Raw genomic sequence first — 25974 nt, 5'->3', positions numbered from 1 at the left:
TTTTTGTTACATAGAGTGTTTTGGACCCCTGTTCGCTTACAAAAATTAGATAGTTCTAAGTCCAATAGATGCTGGCACTGTAATCTGAAACCTGGGACATTAGATCATCTACTTTATTTTTGTCCCTATATTAAGATATTTTGGAATTCAATATGGTCTCAAGTAAATACATTATTGGAAAATCATGTGGCACTCTCTTACGATACAGTGTTATTTGGCATGATGATGAGGAAAAAGAGTCAAATATCATCAGAGAACAACAAGCTTTTATTAGTTATGACAGGGGTTGCCATCCAACACATAACCAACAATTGAAAAAATCACAGAAACCTTAGTTAAACATTTTGGTGGAATATGTTATGCCATATATTTAAAATGGAACGAGCAATAGCAGTACAAAGAGGGACATATACGAAATTTATAAAAATATGGGGGCCATTGGCAAAATATTGTAGTGAATAGTCATCACTTCTTCTCTTCTCCTTTTCGTTTTCTTTTTAGAACACTAAAGGGGGGAGGGAGTTGGAAATAATGTTACATATTATGTTATACTAAGATATATAATATGTGTATATTTTTATTGAAAATATGATGAAGGGTGGGTGGTAAGGGGGGTTATTGATTTTACTAGATGTTTATATGGCAGATATCAAAGTGCTATTCTGGAATAATTTGTTGTAATATATTCTTTTGTGCACTTGTTGTTTAATTTGAAAATGAATAGAAACATAGAATATGACGGCAGAAAAGGGCTTTAGCCCATCAAGTCTGCCCACTCTAATGACCCACTCCCCTGACTTTACTCCCTTAGAGATCCCATGTGAATGTCCCATTTTCTCTTAAAATCTGACACGCTGCTGGCCTCAATCACCTGCAGAGGTAGACTGTTCCAATGATCGACCACCCTCTCTGTGAAGAAGTATTTCCTGGAATCACCACGAAATTTCCCTCCCCTGATTTTCAGCGGATGCCCTCTGGTGGTCGAAGGACCTATAGGACAGAAGATATCATCTTCCACCTCGATACGGCCCGTAACATATTTGAACGTCTCAATCATGTCCCCCCTCTCTCTTCGTTCCTCTAGTGAGTACAGCTGCAATTTATTTAGCCTTTCTTCATACGTGAGATCCCTGAGCCCCAAGACCATCCTGGTGGCCATTCGCTGAACCGACTCAATTCGCCGCACATCTTTCCGGTAGTATGGTCTCCAGAATTGAACACAATACTCCAAATGAGGTCTCACCATGGATCTGTACAGTGGCATTATCACTTCAGGTCTCCTGCTGACAAAACCCCTACGGATACAACCCATCATTTGCCTTGCCTTGAAGATTTTACTACTCCACTGATGTGTTCGTGGAATGACAGTTGCTGATCTAAAATAACACCAAGTACTTTCATCAATGACACTTCTTGTAAGAGAAGGGAGTGAAGTTTAATTGGTATAGGCAAAGTAATTCCTTGTTTCCATGGAAACAGCATCATTTTGGTTTTAGTGACATTACGTGCTAACATATTGTTGACTAGCCATGTTCTAATCTTTTCTAGTTTATCATTGATTTCTACTATTTCGTTAGTACTACCGTGGTTGAGCGGATGTAAAAGTTGGATATCATCTGCATAGGCGAAGACTGAAAATCCAATGGATTTTCAAGAAGAGGAGCCATGAAAATATTAAAGAGGACAGGGGGCAAAATGGATCCCTATGGAATGCCATGCTTACACTCATACGTTTCAGACCATGTGTTATTGAATATTACTTTTGTGGAGCGATCGGAAAAGAAGGATTGAAATCAGGCGACTACTAGAGGAGGAAACACAGCACATATTTTATGGATAAAAGAACAAAAGTGGATTTACACACTCAAAACGTTGCATCCACACGGACTTAACAATGAAATTGAGTGGTTGGCGTTCCTTTGATCTGTCAATCCAATTTTTTCATTTTCATCTTCATACACTGCTTTTTATAATTTTGTTTTCATTGACAAACATATTTTGGCTACGTTTTTACAACTACGTTATCACATTAGGACGTGGAGGTGGAGTCTCCTCCCACATCCAATTCAAAAACCACAATAGTTGTCAGCGTTCTTTTGTCAGTTGGAATCATTAGAGCTTGCATTGATATTGTGCGTTTGCCTCCCCATGTGTGGTCCTAAATACAACTATAACATAGTATTGATAGTGTGAACATGAGGGCTTAGTTCACACTTAATGATACATTTTTCTATTTTAGATTTGACTGCATATCACAAAGTAAATAGAGTTTTTACAATTTACTGCACCAAGCACTTTCAGCATCTACAATCGGGTCTCCTTTCTTTTTTTTTCCCTTCTTTATTCATTTTTAATCTCTCAACAAGTGTACAAATTAAACCATACCTACACATGAACGTCACTTGTATATCTGTTAAGAATAACAACAAAATAACCCTATACCCCACCCCCATCTCCATTATTATATTACATACAATAAATACCCCCATCCCCCTCTTTATTATTTACAATTGGGTCTCCTGAGGCAGAATTCGAAACGGGGCCACGTTAAAAGGGACCCCCTTAAATCATATTTGAGCTAAGTGAATAGTGTATTCTATGCAACTAATTCAGTGATTTTTACACCTTATATTTTGATATATGAAGAGGATTTTTTCCCAGCATTTTTGAATGACTATAAGTTATAAGAACCACATAATTTAATATCAAGTCTCAGAGAGTGATCAACGACTGTCTAAATTTTGCATTCTGGTGGGCTGGTTTATGTCAAATATATAAATATGAAAAAATGAGAGCTGATCAGTTAGGAAACTTTAATCTAATATGGGGTCCTTTAACGTCTTTTGTAGATTTAATATAAAGCACAGTTACTTACCGTAACAGGTGTTATCCAGGGACAGCAGGCATATATTCTCACATGTGGGTGACATCATCTACGGAGCCCCGATGCAGACAGCTTTTCAAGCAAACTTGATTGAAGATTTAAGTTTGCTCTGCTGTACCACGCATGCGTGCCTTCCTGCTCCACTAGAGGGCGCATCCCCTCCTCGTGGTCTCCAGTTCACATATCCAGCAAAGAAGCCAACCTCGGGGAGGCGGGCGGGTTGTGAGAATATATGCCTGCTGTCCCTGGATAACACCTGTTACGGTAAGTAACTGTGCTTTATCCCAGGACAAGCAGGCATGATATTCTCACATGTGGGTGACCTCCAAGCTAATGAAAAAAGGGGATGGAGGGAAGTTGGAAATTTAAGCAAACAGATTACGCAAAACCGATTGGCCAAACCGGCCATCGCTTCTGGACAGTTTGTCCAGACAGTAGTGGGAGGTGAAAGTATGAACCGAAGACCACGTGGCAGCCTTGCAGATTTCCTCAATGGGCGTGGACCTGAGGAAAGCTACCGAAGCTGCCATCACTCGGACTTTATGCCCCGTAGCTCGACTGTGCAGTGCGAGACCAGCCTGAGCGTAGCAAAAGGAAATACAAGCAGCCAACTAGTTGGACAAGGTGCGCTTGGAAACTGGGTGTCCCAACCGATTGGGGTCGAATGACAAAAACAATTGTGGAACTTTCCGATGAGACTGAGTGCGTTGGAGGTAGAAGGCCAACGCCCTCTTGCAGTCAAGAGTGTGGAGCGCCACCTCTCCCGGATGAGAGTGGGGCTTGGGAAAAAATACAGGCAAGACAATGGTTTGATTGAGATGAAAATCAGAAACCATCTTAGGCAAAAACTTAGGATGGGTGCGGAGAACCACCTTGTCATGATGAAATACAGTGAAAGGTGGGTCCGACACCAAAGCCTGCAGTTCACTCACTCTCCGGGCCGATGTGAGGGCAAGCAGGAAGATCACCTTCCAAGTGAGAAATTTAAGAAGACATTTATCCAGGGACTCAAACGGAGGTTTCATGAGTTGAGCCAGAACCACATTAAGATCCCAAACCACTGGGGGAGGTTTGAGAGGAGGGTGAACGTTCAAAAGACCCTTCATGAAGCGGGAAACCAAGGGATGAAGGGAGAGAGATTTGCCATCGAGGGGCTGATGGAAGGCAGCGATCGCACTAAGATGTACACGAATGGAATTGGTCTTCAGGCCAGACTGAGACAAATGAAGTAAATAGTCCAGAACCGAAGACACAGGAACTGACACAGGGTCCTGCCGGTGAGAGGAGCACCAGGACGAGAATCTAGTCCACTTCTGAGAAAAGCAGAGTCTAGTCGAGGCCTTCCGTGAGGCCTCCAATATCTCCTTGACTGACAGAGACACTGGGAGAGAAGTCAGGGGGAAAGAAACCAAGCAGTCAGATGAAGAGACTGAAGATTGGGATGTAACAGCGAACCCTGACTCTGAGTTAGCAGAGAGGGAAACAGAGGCAGAAGCAGAGGATCCCTGACACTGAGTTGAAGTAGAAGGGAAAACCAAGGCTGGCGCGGCCACCGAGGAGCAATCAAGATCAGAGTGGCTCGCACCGATTTGAGATGGACCAGCGTCCGTAGAATCAGAGGAAAAGGCAGAAACGCGTACAGAAACCGTCCCTCCCAATCCAGGAGGAAGGCGTCGGCCTCGAGACAGTCCGGGGAGTATATCCGGGAACAGAAGTGAGGCAGTTTGTGATTGAGGGGGGAAGCGAACAGATCTATCTGAGGAGTTCCCCACCTGTTGAACACCTGTCGCAGGGTCTGAGAATGCAGAGACCACTCGTGCGGCTGGAGGAGGCGGCTGAGTCTGTCTGCCAGACAATTCCGCTCTCCTTGTATGTACACTGCACGGAGGAAGATGTTGTTGGAAGCCGCCCACTTCCAGAGGCGCAGAGCTTCCTGGCAGAGGGACCAGGACCCCGTCCCGCCTTGTTTGTTTACATAGTACATTGCTACCTGGTTGTCGGTACGGACGAGAACCACCCGGTCGTGGAGCAGATGTTGAAAGGCCACAGCGGCGAGATAGATGGCCCGAAGTTCCAGCACGTTGATGTGGCAGCGACGGTCCTCTGCTGACCACATTCCCTGAGTGCGTAGACCATCCAGATGAGCCCCCCAAGCGTACTCCGACGAGTCCGCGATGAGTACCTTGCTGTGTGGAGGGGCAAGAAAGAGCAAACTTTTGGAAAGATTTGAAGAGTTGGCCCACCAGCGGAGCGATCGTTGCAAGGAAGGAGTCACTGTCATGGGAAGATTGATCGGTCTCGGTCCTGACGCCATTGAGAGGCCAGGGTCCATTGAGGGATCCGCAGATGGAGACGGGCGAAGGGTATGACGTGGATGGGCCATGTGGCCCAGAAGCGTCATCATCTGCCGTGCTGATACCGAGGTCAGCAGCAAAATCCGTCGACTCAGACTTACTAACGCCTCCAGGCGCGGATGGGGAAGGAAGGAACGGAGGTGAACCGTGTCCATCACGGCCCCGATGAACTGTAAGGACTGAGAGGGGCTCAGTTGTGATTTTGGAAAGTTTATCTCGAACCCCAGACCCTGAAGGTAAATAATAGTCTGTCGGGTTGCTGAGATAACCCCCCTCCCTGGACGGAGCTTTGATCAACCAGTCATCCAGGTAGGGGAAAACCTGAAGACCCTGGGAGCGTAAGGCAGCTGCGACCACCACGAGGCACTTCGTGAAGACCCGAGGTGACGAGGCCAGGCCAAAGGGGAGGACTCAGTATTGTAAATGAAGGTCTCCCACCTGAAAACGCAGGAACCTCCGGTAAGCGGGATGCACTGGAACATGTGTGTAGGCCTCCTTCAGATCGAGGGAGCAGAGCCAGTCGCCCTCGTCGATTAGAGGGTAAAGAATCGGGAGGGAAAGCATCCGAAACTTTTCCCGTACCAGAAATTTGTTCAGGCGTCTCAAGTCCAGAATTGGGCGCAGGTCTCCCGTCTTCTTCGGTACCAGGAAGTAACGGGAGTAGAACCCCTGCCCCCGTTGGTCGGGGGGAACCACCTCTACTGCCCGCAGGCGAAGCAGGTCTCGAGCTTCCGAGAGAAGGAGGGACAACTGAGCCCGATTTGGAGGACACACACTTGGAGGGCTGTCTGGAGGAATCTCCCGAAAGTTGAGAGAGTATCCTGATGAGATCACGCCAAGGACCCATGCGTCCGACGTGATTTGTTCCCAACGAGGGTAAAAGGCTCTGAGGCGACCCCCGATGGGAAGGAGGCTTGTGACTGTGGCGAAGGGGGCCAGCCCCCATCCGCCTATCCCGTCAAAAGGATGGGGACGGCTTAGCAGCCGCAGGCAGCTGTGACTTGGGCAGAGCCCGAGGGTGAGCTTGCTGGCGTCAGGGCGGAGGCTGTGAGAAACTAGTACATTTTTGTGGGTAGCGGCGCGGAAGGGCCCGGAATGGTCTGGAGGCGGGTGGTTTAGGCTTAGGCCGGACAAGGGACACGAACGAGCACTCGTGCTCAGAGAGGTGTTTCGTAGCCGCTTCGATGGTATCATCAGAAAGTTCCTTGCCCACACAAGGGAGGTTGGCCAACCGGTCCTGTAAGTTGGGGTCCATGTCGACCAGGCGCAACCAGGCCAGGCGACGCATGGCCACAGCAAAGGCTGCCACCCTGGAGGAAAGCTCGAAGCCATCATAGGCCGCATGGAATAAATGGAGGCATAGGTTGGAGAAATCCTCAAGGAGCAGGCCGAACGCTCCTCGACGTGAGTCGGGCAAGTCCGTCTCAAAGGCTCCCAAAAGTCCAATCAGGTGTTTCAGGTAGGATATAAATATGAAGGTGTAATTTTGCACCCTCGAGGCCATCATCGAATTCTAGTATAGTCTCCTGCCGAATTTGTCAAGGGTCCGACCCTCCCTACCTGGGGGTTCCGCAGCTGAGACTCGGGAGGGGTGAGCCTTTTTCAAGGAGGATTCCACCAACAGCGATTGGTGGGAGAGCTGTGGGTGCTCAAACCCCGGGCAGGGCACTGTCCGGTATTTGGACTCCATTTTGGAGGGGACAGCCGTCACCATATAGGGAGTCTCTAGGTTCCTGATAAATGCCTGCCGGAGTATCGGGTTCAGTGGCAGGCGAAGGGACTCTCTAGGTGGAGAGAGCATATCCAGTTCCGCCAGGTACTCCTTAGAATACCTCGAGTCGGACTGGAGGTCTAAGTCCAGAGCGTGGCCCATGTCCTGGACGAATTGAGTGAAGGAGGGGCGGGATGCTCCCGGAGCCCCGTGAGGGGACGACGAGCGAGACCTCCGCCGGGCTGAAAAGGACGGGGAAGCTTCCCTCGAGTAGCGAGGTTCACGCTCCGACCCGCGCTCCGAGACCGGGGATACACTGCGAAAGTGCTCCGGGGTCGAGGACCTGCATCGCCTCGAGGAGCCCCTCGGGGACGCCGCCGGGGTACGAGGCACCGACCGATGTCGAGTCGGAGACCTGGACCCGGACTCCCTCGGCGAAAGCCTGGAACCTCGGACCGGAGCCCCGGACCGAGGGGGAGTCAGAAGAATCCGAGGGTTGGAGAGTGATAACTCCGCTACCCTCAGCGATCCCGCACGGGCCGTCGAGGAGCGGCCTCGGGGAATAGGTGAGCTTTGGGCCTTCTTCGAGGTCCGGCGGCTCGAGGGTTTGATCAGTTTAGACCTACGCTTCGCCCCGCGGCGGTCCATGGGGGGAGAGCGCCCCGGTCACCTCGGCGAGGAATCCGAAGAGGATGAGATGCGGCGAGATTGGCGCACCTTGCCCCGAGGGGGCTCGACGCGAGGCTCAGGCTGGTCCGGCGCACGCGAGATCGAGGCCGATGGGCCGGTGGGCCAGCGCAGTGGACAGCTCCGACGAGATCATCGCCCGGAGCATGTCCTGGAAAACGGGCACGGACAGCATCGAGGGCATGTCCGATGCCGCTGTGCACTCCACCAAGGGCGACCTCTATTTTGAGTATTCCCGGGTGGTGGAGGCATGTCCAGAGGACTTGGAGGACTTCGGCAGGGCCGTGGGTATGGAACTTCCACCATGTGCCGCCGGCGTCCCCGAGGCTGGCTTCTTCGCCGGAGCGGAACCTGATGAAGGAAGAGGGGACTTACCCGGAGCCGAGGACTTCAGCGTGCCCGAGGACTTCGGGGTCGATTCTCGAGGTGGTGCCGGGGTACCCGAGGCCGAGGTCAAGGCCGGGGCCGAGGCCGACCTCGAGGTCGAGGGCTGGTCGGCGACGAGAAGATCCGCCATGCGGGCTTTTCTTCGACGGAGGGCCCAGTTCTGGAAGGTGGCGCACTGGGGGCAGGAATCTGTTGGATGATTGGCCCCTAGGCAGAGAATGCACCGGCGATGCGGGTCTGTGATAGAGAGAAGCCGCTCGTACCGGGTGCACTTTTTGAAACCGGTCAAAGGCCGGGACATAAAAAATGAAACCGGCTGCGGCCCGCGTGGCCACGCGGCCGCGACAACCCGGAAGCCTCCGGATTTTCTCAAAACGAAGATGAGCAGGAAAAAAGAGGTGCACAGCGACTGTAAACTCGAAAAAGAAGAAAAATAAGAAAAATCGCGGTGCTAGAAGGCACTTGGGGCAGAGCCTAAAAATACACGACTTCTAGGCTCCGCGGAAAAAAACGAACTGGAGACCACAAGGAGGGGATGCGCCCTCTAGTGGAGCAGGAAGGCATGCATGCGTGGTACAGCAGAGCAAATTTAAATCTTCAATCAAGTTTGCTTGAAAAGCTGTCTGCATCGGGGCTCCGTAGATGACGTCACCCACATGTGAGAATATCATGCCTGCTTGTCCTGGGATAAATATACATTCTTGTTGTTAGAAGAACTGCACATTCAGAGAGGGAGGGGGGAGGGTGGAAGGAATATAAAGGTTATAATCAATTATTAATATGGGTGGGGGAAGGGTGGTTATATAAAGTTTAAAATATGTCTAAGTGGGTAAATGTGTAATTTTATGTTTAAAATATGTAGTGAATTATAGAATTATGTTAAATTTATAGTTACATGAATGATAAAGAATAATTTGAATGGGGTGGGGGTTATTGATCTGTAAGAATCTTGTAATATTTTAAGTGATGTCTATAGTGTAAATGTTTTATCTACTGTTCTTCACTTATTGAAATTATTTTAAAATGAATAAAGATTATTAAAAAAAAAGTCTCAGAGAGTGATCAACGACATAGGAGGTTGCAATGACTGGAAGGTGAATTCCTAATGCAGGGTGGTTTTTTAACCTTCCCTTTGGAGTTTCATATCTCTGAGCACCTAATATACACAATTGATCACTCTCTTTAGACAGGTCTTCAATAGGAGTTAGTTTATTTTTTTTGTAGTAAATTTTTTGTAAAGATTTATGTTTGGCAAAGCACTGTAACTTCATTGCAGCTGTCTGTCATCCCTCATTCCACAGCCCCCTACTTAAAGCACCATGGCAGCTACTGAAAGAGTGGAATATAAGCTGAGCATGCAGGAGAGTGAGAGCCCTAGGGAGGGTCTTGCCTAATGACTCACCTCTGCTTTCAGTTGCTCACATACGGCTGCGTAGTTACTCATGTGGCAGTCCACACTGACCACATTACTCTTTGGCTGACAAAACAAGAGTCAAACTAGAAATCAGCAAGATTTTTGCATTATAGACTAAAGCCATCTCAGGTTGCTAGCTTAAAAGAAACCCCCGATTCCTTTCACGGCCATTCATCAGTTCAGTACAGGTGCTCAGACCGCCATGCAGCAGAAAGAGCTCATGTTCTCCCTCAGTCTCTGAGAGCACAAATGCTCAGTCCTTACAAATCACAAGCTCACAGAGCAGACAACAGCATCTCCATCCAGCCTTTCACCTGTTTCTCAACCATTTCACGCCACGTACACCCAGATCACTATTAGTGTGGTGGGGGTGTGCCCATCCCCCAACCCCTCCAATGTTCCATAGAGATAATGCCCTCTCTTTCTTGGCAGCCCCTTCAGTGGTCATAAGCACTTACAGATAGTTTGATCTGTTTGGCACGGTTGGCATAGCGCAGTGTGTTGTAGGTGTCATCATAGCTGCGGGAGGAAGGGCTGATGGCTGCAATCATAACTGTGCGGCAGTTTCCTCCAATGGAATCCTTTAGCAGTCGTGTCAGCTTGCTATCCCGGTATGGCACGTGAGACTTCCGGCTCTGAGAGAGAGATCAGGCCAGAAACACAAAGTGAACACGATCAGGATCCCTGCAATTCTTTAAGCACACACATAATCACACTAGGAAAGTTTCTTTTAACAAAATGATAACAATGCCCCCAAAAAAGCAAGGGGAGCAGGAGAATCCCCATCCTCCTCACCAGAATGACACAGTATTACCTTAGCATCTGCCAGTGCATTTATTACATTAATGAGGGCCAGCAGAGAGCGGTTAATGCTGGAGCCCTCCCTTAGTCTCTCGCCCCGGGCATTTGTGGAGGAAGCTCGCTCTGACCCTGCCAGGTCAATCAGGCTCATCTTAGCAACACGAAAGTCCTGACTGAGGCCTGGCACACGGCCCTGTTGCTTCACGTACACCTGTCATGAGGGAGGAAGGGAAGGGAAGAGCAAGGGACCAAGGAGCAGCATAAGTAAAATGATGCTCTGAAATCCTCAGTGAGAAACAAGAGGTTCAGCTTAACTAGCATTCTGACCTAAAAGGACTTTACAAAGGGTGCTTTACAAAGGGAGAAATGCGAGGCTCAGCTTAACTACCATGCTTTACTAAAAACCAGAACCCAACCTAAAGGACAGCACATTAGAAAAAGCAAGATATATTTTGTTGTTCTCATGTACCACATGGACAGAGTCCCAGCTAGATACTGCCTCCACCCCCCCACCCCCCACACACACACACTAAAGTCTCAGCTTTACTACAACTGTACCTGAAAAACTGCATGGGATCGTGACGATGAGGCATTGGCATCGGTGGGGTGCTGAGTGCGGTTCCTGTTCCCCCTCGCCAGCATCTGCAGCAGGTGTTCAGCTGAGTCTGGCTGCAGGCGATACAAGAAGCACAAGGGAAAGCTTCAGACAGGCTACACAGCCAGCTCCTTCACAAAGGCAACATTACCCAGATCTGCCAACAGCCACCCATCAGCACTGCTAACTTGTTCAGGTCAATTACTCTTGGGGTTTTTTTACCCAGCCTCATCACAGTGCACTCGGGAATCAGCATTCATCTGTACCAGTTGCCTGTACCTGGTGAAAGGAGAGACCCTGGACAACAACTCCTTTCTGAGGGTCCTCTCGAATGGCCAAGGGCCCCTGGGGCTCCAGCAGGTCCTGGATTTGCTCATTGTACACCTGAAAGAGGGAAACAGGAGTCAGAAGCTGGGATGCTTGCAATGATGGTAGTACCCAGGGCAGAATCAAGAAGGAACAGAGAGCTGGGGAGAGGAGTACCAATACTCAAACATTACCTCCAGATAAGAGATGAGCACTTCATACCGCTTGTCCTCCTGCTCCTCCATCCTGCGGTACAACTCTATCATAGTCAGGTACATAATACCTGGGTCCCTCTCGTCTCCCAGCATCGTGTGGGTCTTCCCAGCACCCGTTGCTCCATAAGCAAACACTGAAGAGAAGTGTCACCAAATTAGTTGAGAGTCACATGTGCTGGATTTGTACCTTCTATTGGTGCCTAACTACTACTACCACTACTTATTTATCCTCCACCATATGACTGTGAAAGAACACAAGAGCTTGCATTTCCAAGCTCCCCAACACCCCAAGCCACTCCAGTGGAAAGTGTATAGCACCAGTAAAACCTTGATGAACTCTAGAACATCTATACGAACTGGCACAGACCCCACAGTTAAGAAAACTGCTTGGGGGAAAGGTGCATGATTTTATGCAAGCTTACTCTAGAGAACACTCTAATCCCATCCCAGACCTCAGAATGCATCTGCAAGGGGTTTGCGAGACATGAGAGACTCTGGGGGAAGGGTGACACACTGTAGTAATTAAGATGCCATATTTTATGGGTTTATTTACTATAAATGAAATGTTTGCTTTGAATGCTATTTAAGTTAATGGGTTTCATATTTTCCTCTCTTAATCATTTCAACATAGACATCAAAACCAAACTTGAATTATAGAGGAAGAGAGCTTCACCATGTGCTTCTGATGCTATCATTGAAGCTTTTCTAGGGTAAACGAGGAAAAGCCTCACATGCAAAATTTTCAGGGGATATCCCAGTGAAAGAAAGCTTTGTAATGAGTGCAGAAGACTACCTTAAGGTCCTGTGGAAATCAAGTATAGAGCCAATTATATGAAAGAGAGACATTTAGGGGTACAAACTGAAATGTGACCTCCAAGAGCTCACCAGAGCAGTTGCATCCATTTAGAACTCCATCCAAGATGTCCTTGGTTATGTGTTGGAAAACCTCCTGTTGTCCAGCTGCCTCTCCAAACACATGGTCAAACACAAATTTTTGCTCTCTTGTCTTGCGCTTGGGAGGTTCTTGGACCCTGACCCCTGCAAAATTCCTGGTGGGCTCAGGCTCCTCAGGATTCAAGACCAGCACACTGGGATCCACCACCTGCACAACTCGGTGCTGGTTACCTTCCTGCTCCTGCTGACTAAGGGGTCGTACCCGCACCACCACCAACACATTGCCCTCCTCAGGAACTGTTGCAGATGCCATTGGAAGGTCACACAGAGGCCTCCTCCCTGTTGCTGGAGAATTAGAATAGAAACATGGTGAAGATCAACTACAGAAAAGCTCTGAAACTGAGCAACAAAGAAAATCAGTGCCAAGGGGAGGGGAGATGGAGACAGATAGGCAGTTAGGAGAGTCGGGTTAAGCACACAGGCTGGGTATAAGAACTAGAGGATGTTACTTGGGTACAAACGATAGAAAATACATTATCCCAGGACAAGCAGACAGCATATTCTCACTGATGTGTGAAGTCACCGACAGAGCCCCGGTACGGACACTTGAAAAGTGAATCGCAACTTTAAGTTTAGAAAGTTTGTGATTAGCCCGCACCGTGCATGTATGAGTGCCTTCCCGCCCGACGTAGGTGCGCAGTCCCTCAGTTTTTTAGTTTCCACAAAGCTAGAAAGATGCGTTTTTCAACACCTGTTGAATTTTTTTTCTCTCTTATTTGCCTTCCCACTCTCGCGGATTGTGACTTTTTTGTCACAGTTATTTCGTTTTTTGTATTCTATTTTCTGTATAAAAAAAAATAATCTATTTTTTTTTCTTTTGACTTTGCCATCGTGGGCTTTGGCCCAGCAGGGTCTTATGGACTCTTTTCGCCATAGAGTTCAATTTGTCAATGGCTGTCTTCCCGTCCATTTCCTGCCTGCTGACGGGTTTCAAAAAGTGTGGTCACTGTGCTCAGGCCATTTCTGTCACCGACCCTCACCGCTGGTGTTTGCAGTGTCTGGGACCCGAGCACCGTGCCGACTCCCGCTCCTGCTGTTCGTCCCTTCAGAAACGCACTCAAAAATCGGTTGCTTCAACAAAAACAACTGTTTGGTGCCACTATGGACACGGAGCCCAGTTCATCTCCGACACCGTCTGCACTGACCAAGACGACACTGAGGGTGGTGGATCCACCAACTTTGACTCTGATGTCACAACTCATGCTGGGTAAGCCGGCTAAGAAACCTTCCACTACCCCTTCCAGGACGCAGGTTAAAGCTGCAGTGAGTCAAGTCCTGCCTACCTCGCCTAAGTCCCGTAAACGCAAGGCTCCGATATCAGTGAGTGCCTCCTCATCCCTGGATCATGTTGATCAGCCATCCATACTGGCCAAAAAGAAGCAAATGGTACCAGCATTTTCCCTTAAGCAGAAAATTGACAATCTGCTTCGGGAGGAGTTAGGAGAGCATTTTAACCTCTTGGCGCCAGCTCACTTTTTAGCAAGCATGGCACCGACCCTCCAGGAACCGGTCTGGTCTGAGTTGCTCACGGCACCGATCACTTCTCTTAATGCTACTCCACCGGTGTGGACATTCTCAACCCAGGACTCAAGCATTCTACTTCGGCACCAATTCTCCTAGACCACATCTCGAGAGGCTACTCTGGCACGCTGAAGGCAAAGTCTTCAGTAAATCCAAACATTTGGAGACTTTGACATCGAGCCATCGACACCGACCTCATCCTTTCAGAGATTCAGATTTATTAGGAGATACTGAGCCTGAAGTGCCATCTACTACCGATGTGGACTCTTCTGTTTCTGGGTTACCTAGACGTTCACCTACCAGAGCTTCTTCTTCTTCTTCAGAGAAACTTTCTTTCTCCAGATTTTTTGCAACAGATGGCACATGATCTGGATGTTTCGTTGGAGGCTGATTCTAAATACAGCAAGGAGTATTTGGACATACTTGATTATGATCTTCCTCCTAAAGAACTGTTAAAGCTTCCACTCTATGCCACTCTGGAGGAAACTTTCTATAAAAACCTGGAGACTCCTCTCTCTGTGCCAGTGGCTCCTAAACATTTGGAATCTCTGTATAAGATGGTACCCTTACCCAGCTTTAATAAGCCTCAATTGCCCCATGAGTCTCTCGTGGTTGAGGCCACTTTGAAGAAATTCTCTGGGGTGAGTGTATAAGCATAGATTCCTCCTGGTAGAGAGGGTAGGACAATGGAAAAATTTGGTAGATGTTTATATCAAAACTCAATGTTGTCAAACAGAGCATCCAATTATACTTTTTTCTTTTCCTGTTATATGAAGTATCTTCTTAAGCAAATTTCATTGCTTCAACAATATCTGCCTTCACGTAAAGCCACGAAATTTTAATCTCTGGTCTCTACCTCTCTGCAACTTCGAAAGTACATGGTGAGATCTATTTATGATACTTTTGAACTCTCATCTAGAGCAGCAGCTATGTCGGTGGCAATGAGACGTTTGGCACGGTTGCGTGTTTCAGACCTTGATGTTAACCACCAAGACCATCTGGCTAATGCTCCATGCCTTGGTGATGAGCTCTTTGGAGCCTCCACTGACACTGACACCCAAAAGCTCTCTGCTCATGAGACCAGATGGAATGTGTTGGTTAAGCCCCAAAAGAAGCCTCCATCTGCTCGACATTTTAAGCCTGCTTCCTCTTACCAACGCAGATATGCTGCCAAACCTACTCCTCAGGCACCTACCTAGCCTCGTCAACAATGACAACAGCCACATCAACAACCTAAACAACCGGCTGCTCCTCAGAAACCTGCACAGCCTTTTTGACCTGTTCCTTCAGAGCATAGCCAAAGTTCCTCTGCTACTTTCCCTGCCTCAACCCATAGGGGGACATCTTCAGATTTATATCAATCACAGGGAGCTCATTACATCAGATCTTTGGGTCCTCAACATCATTCGTTAAGGGTATATCCTTCATTTTCACACCCTTCCTCCGGACCATCCTCCAAAAGAGTCTGCTTTAAGTCTGACACAGTCCTCTCTACTTCTCCAGGAGGTTCAATCTCTCCTCCTCCTCAATCCCATCAAGGAAGTTCCTCCCTCTCAACACGACCAAGGCTTTTACTCCTGATATTTCTTGGTCCCCAAAAAGACAGGAGATCCGAGACCCATCCTGGATTTCCGAGCTCTCAACAAATATCTTGTCACCTATTGGCTCAGAACGAATGGCTATGCTCTCTGGACCTCAAGGAAGCCTACAAGCATATACCAATTCATCCGGCTTCCAGAAGATACCTTCGCTTTCAAATCAGTCATCGTCACTACCAGTACAAAGTTCTTCCCTTCGGCCTGGCATCTTCTCCCAGAGTCTTCACGAAGTGTTTAATTGTAGTGGCAGCAGCTTTCCGATCCTAGGGTCTTCAAGTGTTTTCTTATCTGGACGACTGGTTGATCAAGGCTTCATCGTCTCAGAAGGTGAACTGGGCGACAACTCACACCATTTCGTTCCTTCAAACCTTGGGCTTCAAAATCAATTCCCCAAAGTCCAACCTCCAACCGACTCACCCTCTTCAGTTCATCGGGGCTATTCTGGATACTACTCTCATGAGGGCGTTTCTTCCTCCAGATCACCTAGCTGCCTTGCTTAATCTCCGTCAACAGATGTTTCAGCTTAGAGAAAGGATTAGAATGGACCCCAGTAAGATCAAGGGCCATGAAAAATGCCAACAGTGTCAATGGTGTCATTTGACACTGGAGGGCCCCCAATGGACTGACCCTCAGTCGGGGTACGTAATCAAGGCTAGGACTAATACCAACTGTAAATCCCTTCGAGTCATCTATGTGATTGTATGTCCTTGCAATTTAGTGTATGTTGGGCGCACCAAGAGAGCGATTAATGTTCGTCTTAACGAACATAAATCGAGGATTACAACTCTAGCTATACAAGCTCCAATAGTCCAGCATTGCATTGATAAAGATCACGGAATCCACCAATTAAAATGGAGAGTCATAGACCATATGGAAGTGAACGAACTAAAAGGGGACTGGGAACAGAAACTTAACGTGCTTGAGCAGCAGTGGATTTACCGCCTAAACTCAGTAGTTCCTTACGGACTTAATAATGAGCTAGAGTGGGCTTCCCTTATTTAAGATATGTCAGGATTTCATATCGGGTTAGGTCTTGAGGTGTCCTCCTGTCTTATAGAGATTCAATGTACCCAATTATAAAAGAATTGACTCCAACCCCTGACGTCACTGCTCACAAAATGGTGGACAGTGACGTACGGTGGGAGGGAGCCTATAAATCATGTGATTTTAAGCCGGCCAGCCATTTCGCTTCGGCGCTTTGGTGGCAGAATGTTTATAAACGGTAAGAATGATTTAAACACGTTTTAGACAATTATACTTGGCAACAGCGCTTTAATAAGCTGGGAAGGTGGATTAGCATAATTTAGACTTGTATTTTATACTTCACAGGGAGTTGGAGCCTTGAGAAAGCCCACTAATATACACGGGCGAAACATGTTGGTGTTGTCGTAAAAACTCCCATGCACAGCGTCTTGCTAAACAAGCCAACAGCTTAAAGCTAAGTATCCTTAGTAGTGAATTACACACCTATAAAATTGCAAATAAGTATAAAACTAAAAAACATATTGGTTCCAATGAGGAGGGTGAGCATAAAGCCACGTACTATGAGAGTAATTGAGTATGTGGTGGCCCGCTGAGGTACCATGAATTATTAATGAATATAAAACTGAATGAAGGTAATTAATGCAGTGAGATAATTTCTCCCTGTTGAAGTATATTTGTACATTAGCTTTACTTTTCATTCAAACTGATTTGAATACAGTGCCGAAGTCTACATTTTATGATAATAATGGCACAGGATGAAACAGACTTTATAGGGTACACTGACGAACAATTCAGGTCTATAGTGTCTAGACCTGCTTTATTAGATGACGTGGAGGATACCCCTGGACAATCCACCTGGCAAGAATGGGAATCTACACAGAAGAGACTAATACGGGCGGAGTTACATGGGAGCACTCTTGTTCAATACCTAAAGAGTGCTATGATACCTCGAGGATTACGGATCCTTAAAGAACCCATGTTGATGGGCATGGACAAGTCTTTCATGGATAAGTGGACTGCTATTTTAAATAGATGCTCCCGAGACTTGATGATCCTGCTGGTGGAGACCACGACAGTGATTGAACATGATTTGAAGGTGAAGTGTGTTGACATGGAACAAGAACTGCAGAGGAAAATGGAGAAGGAGGAATACGACAATAAACGAAAAGAACTTGATGTGATGTTACAAGATCTACGTGATTCAGTTAAACAAACTAAAATAAAAAAATGGAAACGTGATGAAAGGGATTACACCACAGGAAAGGTCTATACCTGGAACAAAAGAAACATTCCAACACAAATCAAAATTAAAAAGAAAATAGCATTTGATGCATCCTCAACCGATTCTGATGCACTGAGTGGTGATTCAGGAGAGACTTCGGTCTCGAAGACGTCGGGGGAAGAATCTCAACAACAATCCACCAGAGCCCCAAACATAAAGACCAAAAACAGAGGAAGGGGCCAAATTCGGGGCAGAACAGCGAGGATGAAATAACATCTTTAGTAATTAATATATCTTCCACGACACTAACATCAAGCCAAAACTCTGTGCTTCAGTTGGGTTTGGGTTATGTGATCCAGGAAAGACCAGATTTCTTCACTCTTAAGATAGCTTTCCATAAATTTATCAGGAAATTAAACATTAGGTTATTTTTCCAAACACAGACGGTTATTTCTGACCATGAAGATTTGTCCATCGTCAAAAAAGAATCCAAGTGGATACCTCCGGGACAATTAGACCCAGCACTACACACATTTAAAGAACTAGTACTGGATGGGCTAACCAAATATGAGAGAATGTTTAAATCCTCTGATATGCAATATAACCTTACTTACCAACAATATCAAGCACTTCACCAACTTCGGGATATGGATAATATCATTATTACCAAAGCGGACAAGGGAGGGGCAATAGTGGTTCAAGATCTCCAGAATTACCAGGAAGAAGCAGATAGGCAATTACAGGATAAGACAGCTTATAAGGTCCTCTTACAAGACCCGACAGGCCCACTAATGAAAGAAATTTTTTCATTTATTACTCAGTATTACGAACAAGGCCATATTACCACCAAAGAGTACCAGTTTCTCTTGGAAAAACATCCTAGAACCCCGACTATCCGCTTTGTGCCGAAAATACATAAAAGCATCATTAGGCCACCTGGGAGACCCATAGTCAATACTAGAACCAGCTTACTAGAACCACTCTCTAAATTTCTCGATGTATTCCTAAGGACAGAAGCAGCAAAGGTACAATCTTACTTGAAAGACTCCTCACACTTCCTGAGGACCCTTCAGGAAACAGCCCCCCACAATGGATCAATTCTTGTTACTCTCGACGTAGTGTCTTTATATACAAAGATCCCCCAGAATGAAGCTCTCTCTATTATTAAAGATACTATAGAGAATAGAACTGAACATCAGAGAATTTCTAACTCCTTTCTCTTAAGATTAGCTGAATGGGTTCTTAAAAACAGCTTCTTTGAATATAAAGGCACTACATATCAGCAGACAGAGGGGGTTGCAATGGGAGTAACAGTGGCCCCATCTATAGCCACCCTATATGTAGGGAAGTTCGAGACTGAATTCATATATCCTTCGATATTTTTCCAGTCTATCCAGGTCTGGAAAAGATTTTTGGACGACATTTTTATACTATGGGACGGGTCAGAACAAGATTTGGAGAGGTTTTGTACATGGATTAACACCTTAAATCCACATCTTCAATTTGTTGCTCACCACAGTAAAACCACAATTGAATTTCTTGACATCCTTATTAATAAGGATGATACAGGGATATATACCACCTTATATAGAAAAGGTGTAGCTAGGAATACACTTCTTCATTTCAACAGCTACCATCCATACCATCTGAGGTATAATTTACCGATCAGTCAATATCTGAGAATACGAAGGGTATGTTCGACCCTAAGTGAATTTAAAAGGGTCGCTAAAGATCTGGAGGGAAGATTCCTAGTAAGGGGGTACCCTAGAAAAGCTGTCAGACAAGCTTACCTCAGGGCTAGGTATGCCCAGAGAGATCTCTTATTGCAAGAAAAACCTAGGGATAAAGAGGAAGATCGTCTCGTTTGTGTTTTGCCATACTCTGTAGCATCAGGAGTATTAATCTCCTATATCAAACAATTTTGGTCCATACTGAGTTTACATGAAATCTTTACAGAACTCCCCCTGTTTTCCCATCGTCGGGGTAGGACCATTGGTCAAGCACTCCTTAAATCTGAAAGGATTAGAATGGACCCCAGTAAGATCAAGGGCCATGAAAAATGCCAACAGTGTCAATGGTGTCATTTGACACTGGAGGGCCCCCAATGGACTGACCCTCAGTCGGGGTACGTAATCAAGGCTAGGACTAATACCAACTGTAAATCCCTTCGAGTCATCTATGTGATTGTATGTCCTTGCAATTTAGTGTATGTTGGGCGCACCAAGAGAGCGATTAATGTTCGTCTTAACGAACATAAATCGAGGATTACAACTCTAGCTATACAAGCTCCAATAGTCCAGCATTGCATTGATAAAGATCACGGAATCCACCAATTAAAATGGAGAGTCATAGACCATATGGAAGTGAACGAACTAAAAGGGGACTGGGAACAGAAACTTAACGTGCTTGAGCAGCGGTGGATTTACCGCCTAAACTCAGTAGTTCCTTACGGACTTAATAATGAGCTAGAGTGGGCTTCCCTTATTTAAGATATGTCAGGATTTCATATCGGGTTAGGTCTTGAGGTGTCCTCCTGTCTTATAGAGATTCAATGTACCCAATTATAAAAGAATTGACTCCAACCCCTGACGTCACTGCTCACAAAATGGTGGACAGTGACGTACGGTGGGAGGGAGCCTATAAATCATGTGATTTTAAGCCGGCCAGCCATTTCGCTTCGGCGCTTTGGTGGCAGAATGTTTATAAACGGTAAGAATGATTTAAACACGTTTTAGACAATTATACTTGGCAACAGCGCTTTAATAAGCTGGGAAGGTGGATTAGCATAATTTAGACTTGTATTTTATACTTCACAGGGAGTTGGAGCCTTGAGAAAGCCCACTAATATACACGGGCGAAACATGTTGGTGTTGTCGTAAAAACTCCCATGCACAGCGTCTTGCTAAACAAGCCAACAGCTTAAAGCTAAGTATCCTTAGTAGTGAATTACACACCTATAAAATTGCAAATAAGTATAAAACTAAAAAACATATTGGTTCCAATGAGGAGGGTGAGCATAAAGCCACGTACTATGAGAGTAATTGAGTATGTGGTGGCCCGCTGAGGTACCATGAATTATTAATGAATATAAAACTGAATGAAGGTAATTAATGCAGTGAGATAATTTCTCCCTGTTGAAGTATATTTGTACATTAGCTTTACTTTTCATTCAAACTGATTTGAATACAGTGCCGAAGTCTACATTCAGCTTAGAGAATGACACGGGGAAAAAATCTGTCCCCGTCACCGCCCCACCATCCTCTGCACCGCCCCGTCACCGCCGTTCCCTTCACCGCCCCGTCACCGTCATCCCTTTCACCGCCCCGTCACCGCCACTGCCATCCCATTCACCGCCCCGTCACCGTCCCCGCTGCATCCATATAAGCCTTAGTACTGTAATATTTAGCTTATTCCTTTCTTATAAATCAAAGTTCCTGCTGCTGAACTAGAGAAAGAGATGTTCAGCTGGCAGGGCTTTGTTTATAAATTTTTATCAACACAACTAATATACTATTTTATCCTAAAGCAAAAAATAAATAAATAAATATAATTTTTTTTTTCTACCTTTGTTGTCTGGTTTCTGCTTTCCACATCTTCTCATTGAATTCCTTCCATCCACTGTGTGTCTTCTCTCTGCGTCTTCCATTTGCTGTTACTGTGCCTCTCCCTTAACCCCCCCCCAATTGGTCTAGCACCCATCTTCTTCCCTCTGCTCCCGCATAGTCTGGCATCTGTCTTCTTCCCACTCTGTCTTCCACATTTCCCTTGGGGGTCTGTTCCTCTCCACCCTCCTTCAATGTCTGTTCTATTCCTTTCCACCACCACCCTTCCCTCCCTCCTTTACCATCTGTTCCTTTCTACTACCCTTCAGCTCCTCTCGCGTGGCCTATCTACCTTCCTTCCTCTTATTTTCATGGCACGTTACAATGTAATTTGTGCAAGCCACTGGAGCCTGCAAGCTTGGTCCCTGTCCCATCCCCACAAACCATCTCGCTTCTGTGCTCCTATTTTTTCCATTTCTAATATCTCCCCTATGTATCTGTCATTGCCCCCCCCTGTGTCCATATACCATCCCCATGGCATGTCCCCTTTATGTCTCTGTCCCTATGCCCCATGCACATAATTTCCCCTCTTTCTGTTACCTTCCTGTGTCCAGATTTCCCCTATCTTCCTCTTCCATACCAGTGTGTCTCTTCTTTTCAACCCCATCTAGCTTTTTTCCCTCTTTCTTCCCCCCCCCCCCTGCTTCTAGCATCTGGCTCACCTGCCAGTCCTTCCCTTTCTTTCCTGCTGTGGGTTTTTCTTTCCGACTTCATCCCCTTGGCCCAGAATCCTTTTCCCTTTCACTCCCTCCTTCCAATTTGAGCCGGGAACACTAGCGATCGCACGGTCCCCGCAGCCACTACCTGCCTGCCCAATCGATCCTAGTGTTTAGCCAGCTCTCTCCCTTCTCCTCACCTTAGTTTATAGGTTTTCTTTTTCGGCGACCTGCACGCTTTCCCAAAGAGCCGCGCACGCGCGGCTGCTCAGTGTTCAATCTTCTGCTCTGCTGCAACTTCCTGTTTCTGGTTGCGTCAGAGCAGAAGATCGAAACTGAGCAGTAGCGGGTGCGCGGCTCTCTGATAGCGTGCGGGTCGCCGAAAAAGAAAATCTACAAACTAAGGTGAGGAGAAGGGAGAGAGCTGACTAAACACTAGAATCGATTGGGCAGGCGGGTGTGAGCTGCGGGGACCGCGCGATCCTTCATGCCTCACTGCGGGGACAAGACCATTCACCGCCCCGCGGGCGGTGAAAGCAATGTTACTTACCGTAACAGTTGTTATCCAGGGACAGCAGGCAGCTATTCTCACTAGTGGGTGATGTCATCAGACAGAGCCCCGGTACGGACGTCTCACAAGCACGTGTTGCTTGTAGAAACTTAAAGTTTCTAGATGCCCGCACCGCGCATGCGCCGGTGCCTTCCTACTCGGAGATCCGGGCGTGTCTCCTCAGTTCAGGTAGCTAGCCTGAGAAGCCAACCCAGGGGAGGTGGGTGGGACGTGAGAATAGCTGCCTGCTGTCCCTGGATAACAACTGTTACGGTAAGTAACATTGCTTTATCCCAGGACAAGCAGGCAGGTATTCTCACTAGTGGGTGACCTCCAAGCTAACCTCAGTGGGATGGAGGGGGAGTTGGCGACTTAAGAGAATAAATTTTTCAATACTGTTTGGCCAAACTGTCCATCCCGTCTGGAGAGGGTATCCAGACAATAATGTGAGGTGAATGTGTGAACCGAGGACCAGGTGGCAGCCTTGCAAATTTCCTCGATTGGTGTTGATCTGAGGAATGCTACTGAGGCTGCCATTGCTCTGACCTTATGGGCTGTGACCTTACAAGGAAGTGATAATCCAGCCTGGGCATAGCAGAAAGAGATACAAGCCGCCATCCAATTAGAGATGGTGCGCTTTGATACGGGTCTTCCCAACTTGTTAGGGTCGAAGGAGACAAAAAGTTGAGGAGTGGTTCTGTGTGGCTTGGTGCGATCCAGGTAGAAAGCCAAGGCACGTTTACAGTCTAGAGTGTGAAGGGCCGATTCTCCGTGGTGAGAATGAGGCTTAGGGAAGAATACTGGAAGTACAATGGATTGGTTGAGATGAAATTCGGAGACCACCTTAGGCAGGAATTTCGGGTGAGTGCGGAGGACCACCTTGTCATGGTGGAATACTGTGAATGGTGGATCCGCCATCAATGCCTGGAGTTCGCTGACTCTGCGAGCGGACGTAAGGGCTACAAGGAAAAGCACTTTCCAGGTGAGATACTTCAGAGGGGCCCTGTTGAGTGGTTCAAACGGGGGCTTCATGAGATGGGAAAGGACTACATTGAGGTCCCAAACTACTGGGGGTGGTTTGAGAGGAGGGTTAACATGGAAGAGTCCTTTCATAAATCTGGCGACCACCGGATGGGCCGAGAGGGGTTTCCCTTGTAGGGGCTGGTGGAACGCCGCAATAGCGCTCAGGTGGACTCGTATGGATGTGGACTTGAGCCCAGATTGAGATAGGTGTAGGAGATAGTCCAGCACGGAGGATAAGGAAGCTCGCTGAGGTTCCTTTGACTTAGAAACACACCATGAGGAGAATCTGGTCCATTTCTGGGAGTAGCATTGTCGAGTGGCGGGCTTCCTGGAAGCTTCCAAGACCTCCCTCACTTCTTGTGAGAATTGGTGAGGGGTTACGTTGAGAGGAACCAAGCTGTCAGGTGGAGAGACTGCAGGTTGGGATGAAGTAGTGATCCTTGATGTTGAGTAAGTAGTGAAGGAAACACTGGAAGTGGTACTGGTTCCCTGCTGCTGAGTTGAAGTAGGAGGGAGAACCAAGGTTGTCTGGGCCACCGAGGAGCTATTAGAATCATGGTGGCCCGTTCGAGTTTCAGCTTGACCAGAGTCTTCTGGATCAGCGGGAATGGTGGGAACGCATATAGAAATCGTTTCCCCCAGTTCAGTAGAAAAGCATCTGCCTCGAGGCGGTGAGGAGTGTAGATCCTGGAGCAAAACTGAGGCAGTTTGGCGTTGTGGGGAGCCGCAAAGAGGTCTATCTGAGGCGTCCCCCATTGCGTGAAGATTTGGTGAAGGGGGCTGGAATGGAGAGTCCATTCGTGCGGTTGTAGCAGACGGCTTAGTTTGTCTGCTAAGACGTTGTTCTCCCCCTGGATGTATACTGCTCTGAGTAGGGTGTTGTGGCGCACCGCCCAGTCCCAGACTCGTAGAGCTTCCTGGCAAAGGAGGGCCGAGCCCGTGCCTCCTTGCTTGTTGATATAATACATGGCGGCCTGATTGTCTGTGCGAATGAGGATTACCATGTCGTGGAGTAGGTGTTGGAAAGCTTGGAGCGCATTGAAGATGGCTCTGAGTTCCAGTAGATTGATTTGGTGTAGTCTTTCCGCACTGGTCCAGAATCCTTGGGTGCGGAGACCCTCCAGGTGGGCCCCCCATGCGTAATTCGACGAATCGGTTGTGAGAACTTTCTGATGGGGGGGAGAGTGCATCAGCAAACCTCTGGATAGATTCGAAGAGGTCATCCACCAAAGTAGAGACTGCCGAAGAGCAGGTGTGACTAAGATGCGTTTGGATAGTGGATCGGACGTCTGATTCCACTGTGATGCCAGGGTCCACTGGGGGATCCTGAGGTGGAGTCTGGCAAAGGGTGTCACATGTACTGTGGAGGCCATATGGCCCAGGAGCACCATCAGTTGTCTCGCCGGTAGGGTTTGGCGAGTAGACACCGACTGGCAGAGATGAAGAAGAGACTCCATGCGTTGTCGAGGCAGGAATGCTCGGAGTCGGGTGGTGTCCAGGACCGCTCCGATGAAGGGGAGGGACTGGGTGGGTTGTAGATGAGACTTGGAGAAGTTGATCTCGAAGCCCAAATTCTGGAGGAAGTAGGTTGTAGCCAAGGCCGCCGAAGTGACCTCTGGGGCTGACGGGGCCTTGATGAGCCAGTCGTCGAGGTATGGGAACACCTGTAGACCCCTGTCCCGGAGTGCTGCGGCCACTACCACCAGGCACTTTGTGAAGACTCTGGGGGATGAAGATAGGCCGAATGGTAGCACTCGATACTGTAGGTGCAGATTTCCCACCCGAAATCTGAGGAACTTTCGGGAGGCCGGGTGAATGGGGATGTGAGTGTAGGCCTCCTTGAGATCCAGGGAGCATAACCAGTCGTTCTGCTCGAGGAGGGGGTATAGAGAAGCCAAAGTCAACATGCGAAACTTCTCTTTGACCAGGAACTTGTTGAGGGCCCGAAGGTCTAAAATGGGTCGCAGGTCGCCCGTTTTCTTCGGGACGAGGAAGTACCGGGAGTAAAACCCTCGGTTCAATTGGTCTGGCGGGACCGGCTCGACAGCCCGAAGCTGAAGTAAGGTTTGGACTTCCTGAAGAAGAAGGGCGGTCTGCGTCGAGCTTGAAGGATACTCTCTTGGAGGATGGTCCGGGGGGACCCGGTGGAATTGAAGAGAGTATCCTTCTCTTATGATGGTGAGGACCCATAGGTCCGTGGTTATGGCCTCCCATCGATGGTAAAAAAGATGGAGGCGGCCCCCTATGGGAGAGGCCGAGGTTATGCTCCCGGGGGGGGCGTCAAAAGGGCTGGGGAGCCTTAGGTACAGCCGGTGGCTGAGGTTTTTGCTGAGACTTCTGGGGAGGTTGTCTCTTCGCAGGCTGTCTCGCAGCAGGCGTTTGTCTGGGCATGTAACGCCGCTGGTAAATCAGGGGTGGTGGCCTGGAAGGTCGAGACTGTTGAGGTTTGGGTTTGGGCCGCAGGATGGATTGAAAGGATTTTTCATGATCCGACAGCTTCTTGGTAACAG

The 25974-nt window shown here is 47.6% G+C and overlaps 1 protein-coding gene across 2 annotated transcripts in view; it reads right to left on the bottom strand.

Moving 5' to 3' along the window:
* Positions 1-25974, bottom strand: part of LOC117367761 (kinesin-like protein KIF18B) — a 73419-nt gene that overhangs the window by 17847 nt on the left and 29598 nt on the right. For both annotated transcript variants that reach the window (XM_033960668.1, XM_033960667.1), the window contains exons 3-9: positions 12240-12593; positions 11334-11488; positions 11113-11217; positions 10797-10907; positions 10252-10449; positions 9896-10072; positions 9426-9500 (exon numbers count right to left, since the gene is read on the bottom strand). In XM_033960668.1, the coding sequence (XP_033816559.1) occupies positions 9426-9500; positions 9896-10072; positions 10252-10449; positions 10797-10907; positions 11113-11217; positions 11334-11488; positions 12240-12561 (1143 nt within the window). In that variant the 5' untranslated portion in view covers positions 12562-12593. The remainder of the gene's footprint in view (positions 1-9425; positions 9501-9895; positions 10073-10251; positions 10450-10796; positions 10908-11112; positions 11218-11333; positions 11489-12239; positions 12594-25974) is intronic.

This window comes from Geotrypetes seraphini, chromosome 10 (assembly GCF_902459505.1).
Source record: "Geotrypetes seraphini chromosome 10, aGeoSer1.1, whole genome shotgun sequence".
Taxonomy (NCBI): Eukaryota; Metazoa; Chordata; class Amphibia; order Gymnophiona; family Dermophiidae; genus Geotrypetes; species Geotrypetes seraphini.
Note: the sequence above shows the minus strand (reverse complement) of the source record. Positions and strands in the feature narration are given on the sequence as shown.